General features: G+C 41.4%; 1 protein-coding gene across 1 annotated transcript; it reads right to left on the reverse strand.

Annotated features, from left to right (window-relative positions):
- Nucleotides 1-1,875: 1,875 nt before the first annotated feature.
- Nucleotides 1,876-5,623, reverse strand: KRT24 (keratin 24; the record flags this gene model as incomplete). Its single annotated transcript, XM_081160964.1, has 8 exons — nt 1,876-1,979; nt 2,151-2,257; nt 2,482-2,699; nt 3,058-3,183; nt 3,269-3,430; nt 3,693-3,849; nt 4,229-4,311; nt 5,060-5,623. 8 exons carry the CDS (start codon nt 5,621-5,623, stop codon nt 1,876-1,878), a joined length of 1,521 nt encoding a protein of 506 aa, XP_081017090.1.
- Between the last annotated feature and the right edge of the window lie 3,316 nt (nt 5,624-8,939).

The raw sequence follows: 8,939 nt of genomic DNA on the forward strand, positions 1-8,939 counted from the left end.
ACTGGCTGGAAACATAGGTCCCAGGTGGTACAGGACTAGAAGACTAGAGCTGGGGCGATGCACAGAGAGAGGCTTCCTGATGTGGCTGTGATGGCCCAAGAGACTGGAGGCTGCACTCAACTTGTTTCCATTTCTGTCCTTCTGCCATTAATCCAGGCTCGATCAGTTGGTTCACATTTCTTAATTTTTTGGTACTGGAGAAACATCCAAGATTTAATTTTTTAATTATTATTTTATTTTTTGATTAGAGTTTGCATTCAACATTATTTTGTATTAGTTTCATATGTAGAGCACAGTGGATAGACATTCATATACTTTACAACGTGCTCCCTCTGATAATTTAAGTGCCCACCTGCAAGATTTAATTTACTGTAGTGGTTTGATGGGAAACATGTTGGATTTAAGACAACTTAACATTGTTCTTTTTCTTTGAGTAGTGGTTTCATGCTTGGCTATTTATTTTATTCTGTGGTTAGCTATTTAAGCAGAAGTCTTGTTGTGCCTGAGTTAATTTTTATATTTTATTCCATGTGCCTAGAAAATGAAAAACTACATTTTTAGGTTGTCTTGATTATTAAGATTTGATACTCCATACAGCGTTGTTGGTTTTATATTTGAAGGTACAATTTACATGAACTATATTCAGGTTTATCCTTTTGTAATTTTAAATTAGAATTTTCCTGCCAAGTCCCATGTTCTTTTCTTGAGGATTGGTTTATGGGGTTGATGTTCTAATTTGTGATCTGCTCCTATGAAATTCCTCGAGTGGTGATGTTCTCACCCAGCCTATGTCCTATGTCTGTTTTTTCCTGGGACTGACCTTAAACCACCTCCTGTCCTGCTTTAACAGGCTTCATTATCCCAAGCAAGGCAAGACAGCCACATTGACCACCCATAGGGTAAAAGACCTCAGCAATGAAGAGTGAGAAAAGGAAACACCACCTTGGTTAACAGACAATTTTTGACTAGAGATGTGGCTAGATTTGGCACAGGAACAGGTATCTCAGCATTTGTTCTCTTTGGGGCTTTCAAGGTTTTCAGAAATCTGGCACCATATCACATATTGCACCTTACTTCCCAAGACTATAATTCTGACCAGTCTCCTACATGTCCTGCAACTACACCATGTCTGGTTCCTGTGGCGCTTCTGGTGAGTATTGTGAAATCAAGCCCTTCACTTTGAGCACCGTTTAATGTTTGCTGCCCTCTTTGTGTTTAGCTCTCCTGTCCATCTAAAATGTAGCCTGCTTGAAGTAGGAGGCTTAGCTCCTATTTCTTTTTATCAGTGATGGACATTATGAAACCAGGCATTAATTAATTATAGATTGATAATTCTAACAATGGCATCCTTCTTTGTGGGCTCAGCCGTTGGCCATAGTTTTAGGGACACTGAGGTTTAATTTTAGCTATCACTGAGGTCTAATGTGATGTTAAAAATGCCCACATACGAAATGGCTGTAATCTTGAGTTTTATGAAGAAGGTACTGGTAAATAGTGAATTAATATCAGTAGTATAACATAGCAGCTAGATCATAACCTACAGATTCATTTCTAGGTAAAATATTACATTTCTTAAAAAACACACAACCCAGTAGTAATGTAATTACCATGCGAAAGTTAAGTTTATTGAAGCATAGAAACAATGAGAGCAAAGTTGTCATTTCGACTTTTTCAAGAAAGTTGTCATTTTGGCTTTTTCAAGAGCTTTCTAACAAGAAAAGAAGAGGCTGCAGGAAGGTTGGTTAGTTAGCGGTTTCTGTACAGAAACTTTTCCCGGGAGCTGTTCAGAAGGATGGCTAGATTGATGCGATGTCTTCATTTGTGTCCTTTACATTGTTTTTCTCTGAAAGACACTCTGGATGATCTGGAAGTTTCTCATTTGACTTTCACCTCAGAAACATTGCTGACATGAGATGAGACCACCTTGCCGTCCACCACCTCCTCTACGATGGTCTTAGTCACTCTTGTCTTGGTTGGATCTGAAAAATCACAGAATCACAATGTCAGTCTGGAAATGATCTGGAGAAATACAAGTGCATTCATTAAGTATGTTCTCTCTGGGTAGGGTATGTAAACAACAGTATATACTTTTAATATGACAAGCAAAACATGTTTCTACTTTTCAATTATGAACATTAAAAAATGCCTACCTCTTCCTTGGTTAGAGCCAGATCTTGAGTCACCAGATACGGAATCCCTGGATCCTGTGTTTCTGGATCCGGAGTTTCTAAAATCAGATCCTCCAAAACCAGAACCGCTGGAGAGAAAAAAGAAAAGGAAAAGAATTGTTTGCCTTTGCATTTTGCGAAGGCAGGAGAAACCCTCCCTGCAGAGGGCTCTCCGTGATGAAGGTAGATGTCATTTGATTGGACTGTTACTGTGACTTTCTAAATACAAGTGCAGCCCCAAGCCCCTTTTTGGGTTCATGGCATAAATACAGCAAGGCGTATGCCTTTTAGCGTGTTCGTAACTTTGGTTTACCCTCCCTCTCCGTCGAGCAGGCGGCGGTAGGTCTCAATCTCCATCTCCAGGCGGGTTTTGATGTCCAGCAGTTGCTCATACTCTGCGTTCTGGCACTCGGTCTCCGCCCGGATCTGGCAGAGCTGCTCCTCCAGGCTGCTGATCCGCATCTGAATTTCTGACAGCTGGGCCATGTAGTTAGCCTCTGTGTCGGCCAGGGTCCCTTCCAGGGAGCTTTTCTAAGAGAAAAAGAAATAAACAAAAGAAAACAATTCATGATGAAAAGAAGTCATTGATAATTCTTAAAAATTATAAAATGTTATAAGTTACCGGGAGACGTACACCTTCACCAAATTACAAGCTATACTGTTATAACGTTGCTTTCTTAAGTTTAGTTAGCATTACTTTTCAAAATGAAATCTTTTATGGAAATAGCGTACATTATCTTTCCTTGGAATGTTTTCTGCTTTCTGTGACCACGATGCAGCCCTCCTTAATACTGCTTCCATTAGGTGCCAGGCGGAGCACCTTGGCAAAGGGGGAAAGCTGACTGCCTTAGCTCCCTGTTGGAGACTTTGGAAAGCGCTTCTCACTTACCATGGCCAGTTGGGACTGGAGCTCAATTTCCAGGGCCTGCAGAGTCCGTTTCAGCTCCGTTATCTCATTCTTGGCGGAACTGGCTGCCCCAGCGTCAGTGGAGATCTGGGCCTGCAGTGATGCGCTCTAAATAAAAATAAAAAGCAGTCACCTGGGCTGGTGGGATGAGTGGCAGTGGCGCAGGCTTAGCTGCCCAGCGGTGATCATCTACCTGCTTGTTGAACTGCTCCTCCGCCTCCCTGCGGTTCTGCTCGGCCAGCTGTTCATACTGCGCCCGCATGTCATTGAGTAACTTGGTCAGGTCGGTTCCCGGGGCGGCATTCATTTCTACTGTCACTTCCCCTCCGGAGCTTCCTTGCATAGCCTTCATTTCCTAGCAGAAAGAAAAAAAAAAAAAAAAAGACCGAAGTGATGAAAACAGAAAAGCTACGAACTTCCTAAAATGTATAGTTGAAACTAGGACACTGAAGAGGAAAACCCCCCCCAATCCCACCAAATTCAGATGTAATTCCCTCATTATTACTATTTTTCCTGGTCCTGGTCCATTCAGATAGGTTTTATTTTATTTTTAAAGAATGGCTATGGAGGAAAATAGGTAGGCCGGAGTCTTTTAATAACGCGGGAGGTGTCGCTACCTCCTCGTGGCTCTTCTTCAGGTAGGCCAGCTCCTCGGTGAGGCTCTCGATCTGCATCTCCAGGTCGGAGCGGGTCATGGTCAGCTCGTCCAGAACTTTCCGAAGGCCGTTGATGTCGGCCTCCACCGTCTGCCGGAGGTGCAGCTCGTTCTCATATCTGGAAGGGGCAGCAGTGAGCCAGGAGAATACCCTTCAAAGGGCACATCCCACCTCATATATTCAAGGAGTTTTCTCCTCTGAGCTACTGGATAAACGAAGGCTACTAAGCTTTCTCTTAGGAATTTTTCCCCTGTAAAGAAAAATATGAGCCTAATGTTAATTCTATTGGTGGCTAATAATTTTTATGACACAAATTTCATTCTTAATTTGTCTCTTTTTCTTGTTGGTGAAATGATGTCTTTTCAAGTTTACATTTGGGGTGTTTGTGAATTTAGGTCTTGATCCCCTAAAAGATGTCAAAAAAATTTAGAATAAATTAAGCAGATTGAATTTTACTTTTCCTACAACACTTGTTTTCAAGTCTTCACTTTTCTTACTTCAGCCTGAAGTCATCAGCAGCCAATCTGGCATTGTCAACCTGCAACATGATCCCAGCATTTTCAATAGTGGCAGTAATGATCTAAAAAAGACGAAAATAGTGAATGAATCAGGGATGTTTTTTACCTTGTGTCTGCATGCCCACCTGTGATGGTAGATGCTCCTGAGTTAGCTTTTAAAGGTGAATTGCTTTGAAAACTTGCTTAGTAATGCCACCTACATTGATGACCCTGGTGTATTTGGACTACATCTTTCCGCAAAAAGGTAACCGTTTGCCCAGTTACTGGGAAAGGCATAGAACACAGCTCTCTGCATGCTTTTGCTGCTTTGGAAGATCAGTTATTCTATGAGCTCTTTCAGAAAATAGTGTGAAAAGTGAGCTTCACTTCCTAAAAAGTGGCAAAACACTTTAGGCTCCACCACATTCTTATATAATATTTGCACCAGATTTTCTAAAAAGAAAAATGGTTGTAAAGACTATTCAAATCTAGCAAGACTCTAGAGTATGTCAACCTGCCGGAATCAATCATGAAATAGATTAAGCTAGTTCTGACTCATTGCCATCACTCACATATACATATTAGTTGCCTGTTATTGTATAAATTTTACTCTTATATATAAATATTCAAATTTGAAATGTAAACAGAAAATTAATGTGGTTGGGTGTCATATGTAGTACTGTCATAGTTAAAATACACCAAGTCCCATTTTTCCATATTCGACAGACAAATATGTTTTCAAATAATGCCTTGACTTAAAATCTTCATTACAGTACATGTTCTAAATAAAAGCAAGAGACCGTAGAAACTTAGCAGTGGATAGCGTCTTACCTGATTCTTAAGATCTTCAATTATTGGGTAGTATTTGCTGTAATCTCTTCCAGAGCCACCATCTCCAGACCTGGGCCCATGTTTCTCATACCACTCCTTGATTTTCCTCTCCAGATCAGTGTTGGCCTCCTCCAGGGCTCTGACCTTGTCTAGGTAGTTGGCCAGGCGGTCATTGAGGTTCTGCATGGTTTGCTTTTCACCTCCAGAGAAAAGCCCCCCGTCGCCGATACCACCCCCCACACCACCACCATAGCCGCAGAAGCCTCCACTGGCACCGCCACCAAATCCAGAACCCCTGCCGAACCCAGAACCCCCCCCAAAGCCAACTCCAGAGCCTGAAGCTCCTCCAAAACCACTCCCTACTGAGCAGCTACCAAAACCCCCTGCAAAGCCGCCTCCAAAGCCACCGCTCAGGCCACAGCCGGTGGCCCCTCCTCGGAAGCCCCGGGTGGCGGCGCCCCCCAGACCACATCTGCTCCCGCTGCTGAAGCTGCTGCCACCAGCAGACACCCTGACCGAGCTGCTGCCTGCAGCCCGGGAGGAGATTCGAGACGAGCAAGACATGGTGCTCCTGCAAAGGTTTAGCTTGTCCAGGCGAACAGGGGAGGTGACAGTGCAGAGCGTGTTTGCAGGCTGCCTGTTTGGCTCTTATATACACACTTTTAGGGTGTTCCTTTTCCGTGGCCCTTCTTAATCCCTGTTACAGTTTTGCTAATCCGCAATTGGATCATTTCTTTTTCCTGGACCCACTCTACTGGCTCTTTTCCTGAAGCTGGGTCAGAGCCTCGGGGCATTTACTACAACAAGAAAAACCCCACACAAAACGCCAAGGTGGAGCAAAGCAACAAACATTGTTTTATTCAGAATTACAGTTTTACTTTCAGAGGTTTTGGTGACTGATAATTCTTTTCTGAAGGAGTAAGTCTATTAAGTTTACTTCACGATTTCCCACTTGCACGCCCATCCCCAGATTAACAAATGTCATTACAGTGCTTGCTATGATAAGGGACATTTCCCATCGAACCTGTAGCTTTCTGTTTGTAGTCTCTTGAAGTTGAAATTAGCTTCGGCATCAGCATTACGCTTAGATTTACTTGTCTTTCTCTCTGATTATTTCAATCAGCATATTTCTGAGGTTGAAGTTTGTGATAATTAGATATTTTTACTGTTAAAAAGAAAAACTTAAATAATAATAGTCTCCCGTGTATGTGTTATTAGATCTCAGCAACACCTTTATTTGAACAGAGAATATCTAAGAAAGACTGGAAAGTTTTTCAGCAGATTGTTTTATATTCAGATCAGAGTGAACTGTGACTGGTGTGTTGCTACAAAGATTGTGATCTTTCTGATTGCCTTTGAGTCTGCTGTCTTAAGAAACTAAGAAATGATACTGATTTCATCTTTCTTTTAAAGATATCTCAAGAAGGGGATCTGAATCCCTTCTGATAACCAATGTGGTGGAGTTATTTGCAGATACTGAAATCTGGAGTTTCCCCAGCCTACCCTCGGCTCGAGCTTTTCTTTTTTTTTTCCTTTGTTTTGTTTAAAAGACATTTAGAAAAGAGAACCTATATCCACTTCTGATAACTAATGTTATGACGGGGGTCATTATACAGATACTGAGATCTAAAATCCTCCCCAGTTCATTTTTGCTTCCTGTTTTTCTGTCTCTTTGTACTTTAGATTTTTCCATCCGCCTCTGCTAGTAGTTTAAAATTGTGTGTGTGTGTTTAAGACAAATACTGTATGATTCTGCTTACATGAGGTACCCAGTGTAGTCAGATTCAGAGACAGGAAACAGAATGGTGGTTGCCAGGGGCTGGGGAACAGGCATGCGGAGTTGTTTAGTGGGTATAATGTTTTAGTTTTGCAAGATAAAAAGAATCCTGGAGACTGGTTGCACAGCAGTGTGAATGTATTTAACACTACTGAACTGCACACTTAAAAATGGTTAAGATGGTATATTTTATGTTATGTGTATTTTACTACAATTATAAAAAAGTATCTTTTTATAAAAGTATAGATGCTTTCAAAAATATTTCTTGACTGTCTTAGCTTTATGCTCACGTAACTCGCTGACTTTTGTTTATTTAAAACTCTTTATCTTGGCTGTGTCTGGTAAACCACGTGCATGCTTTAATCCTTATATTTGATCATTTGTATCCAATGTTCTGCCTTCTTTTAATTTTTCCTTAGACTGCCTTTGATTGGGACACATTATTAAGTCGGTGGTAATTCCCTTTGCTGTGCAGCTCTCTAGGTTACTAGCTTTTATGTTCTACCTGTCCTGTTTTCACAGGAGTGCTGTGTTAACCTGTCTTATACTCGGGGTGCCACCTCTCCAAGGAGTACAGGGTGTTCTATAAACTTTAAATCATTAAGCTGGGTGTAATTCTCATTACACCCTTCTCAGGTAGGTACAAAAATGCACCAACCAGCACAGTCTGTTGGTCATCTTGCCTCACCCCTCCCCAAAGCCATGGGACCAAAGAAGCCTAAACGCTAATGATTTAATGAAACGTGAATGCCGGAGATGGGAGGAACCATCATTGGGCTTTTCCTTCCTCTTAAAATTATGAAATAGAATCTCTCTATTTTCATAAAGGATGCATTGGGTTCCAAGAAGGTTTAAAGAAAGGAACAGCAGCTAAGCGAAAGACATCTGATAAAACAGAAATTTCTGAGCCGAGGCAGAAAGAGCTTCACGTGGAAAAAATGAGAAAAGACATGAGGCAGCATAGCTGGGTTCTGAATTTTGCTCGGGGTTTTTTTCAGCGGCATCTACGGGGCAGCCTTTCCATTCCGGCAGCTTTAGTGGCCTTATGGTCTGGGCCGTGTGGGCATTTGGGTCTCCATTGAGGAAGCTTGTGATGACCAAGATATTCTATCTTGTGTCTTACTTTTTAGCCTTCTTGTTGATATAATTTTATTATATATAATAAAAACTGATGTAATTTTTAAATTCTCACCCAAGGATATGTTTATTGATGAGAGAGAGAAACATCAGTGTGAGAGAGGAACATTAATCGGTTGCCTTGCATGCTCACCCCCACTGGAGACTGAACCCCAAACCTAGGTGTGGGCCCTGACTGGGAATCGAGCCAGCGAGTTTTTGGTGCAGTGGACGGTGCTCCAACCAACTGAGCCACCCAGCCAGGGCAAAACTGATAAAATTTTAATGCTGACATATGTCTGTTCTTTGTTTTTTTAAAAATTCAACTTCAAAATCAAGTTCTTTTGAGATGCTTCTCTGATACTCCATACTTCAGAAATCACTTCTGGGAAGGGTATTTATTTAATAAATAAAACAGTCATCGCCGCCTCAGATTCTTTGCCTAATGAGGCAGCGTATAAACAAATGGAGAGGTAAACCCACAGGATTTTCTTGTTGGTTAGTATTTCCTTAAATGCAGCTTCATACGTTCTCTCTGTGTATCTGCGTTCCTTTTCTTCTCAGTGGTGAATCTATCAGACTAATCTCGATTCTGTGACTTGCAAACTGTCTAGAACATTGATGTTTAGTGGATTAAAGGATTTCCATCACACATATAAATACAATTCTGTTCTTGCCTGAAGTGTTAGAATTCTTTAGTGAGCACTGGTCTCCATTGTTTTGAGCCATCCCCAAATTGAATACTCTCTTTTATTTGAAATATTGAGTTGCCAGAGTTCACAAGTTAGTTATTGGGATTTCTTTCATCTGTGAAATGAGAGCTTCAAGAATCTGGTTAGATTCCAGTAGAGGAAAAAATGTTCAGAAATGCCAGCTCTGGTGCCTGGCATCCACTCAGTTATATGAAGGTTTAAAAGAAATGGACTAAACCTTATGTATCTGGGCTCCCAGTTCAATGCTGCCCTCAGTGACACGTTGTTTTGAATA

Source organism: Miniopterus schreibersii (genome assembly GCF_964146895.1).
Source record: "Miniopterus schreibersii genome assembly, chromosome: 16".
In the NCBI taxonomy this organism is placed as follows: domain Eukaryota; kingdom Metazoa; phylum Chordata; class Mammalia; order Chiroptera; family Miniopteridae; genus Miniopterus; species Miniopterus schreibersii.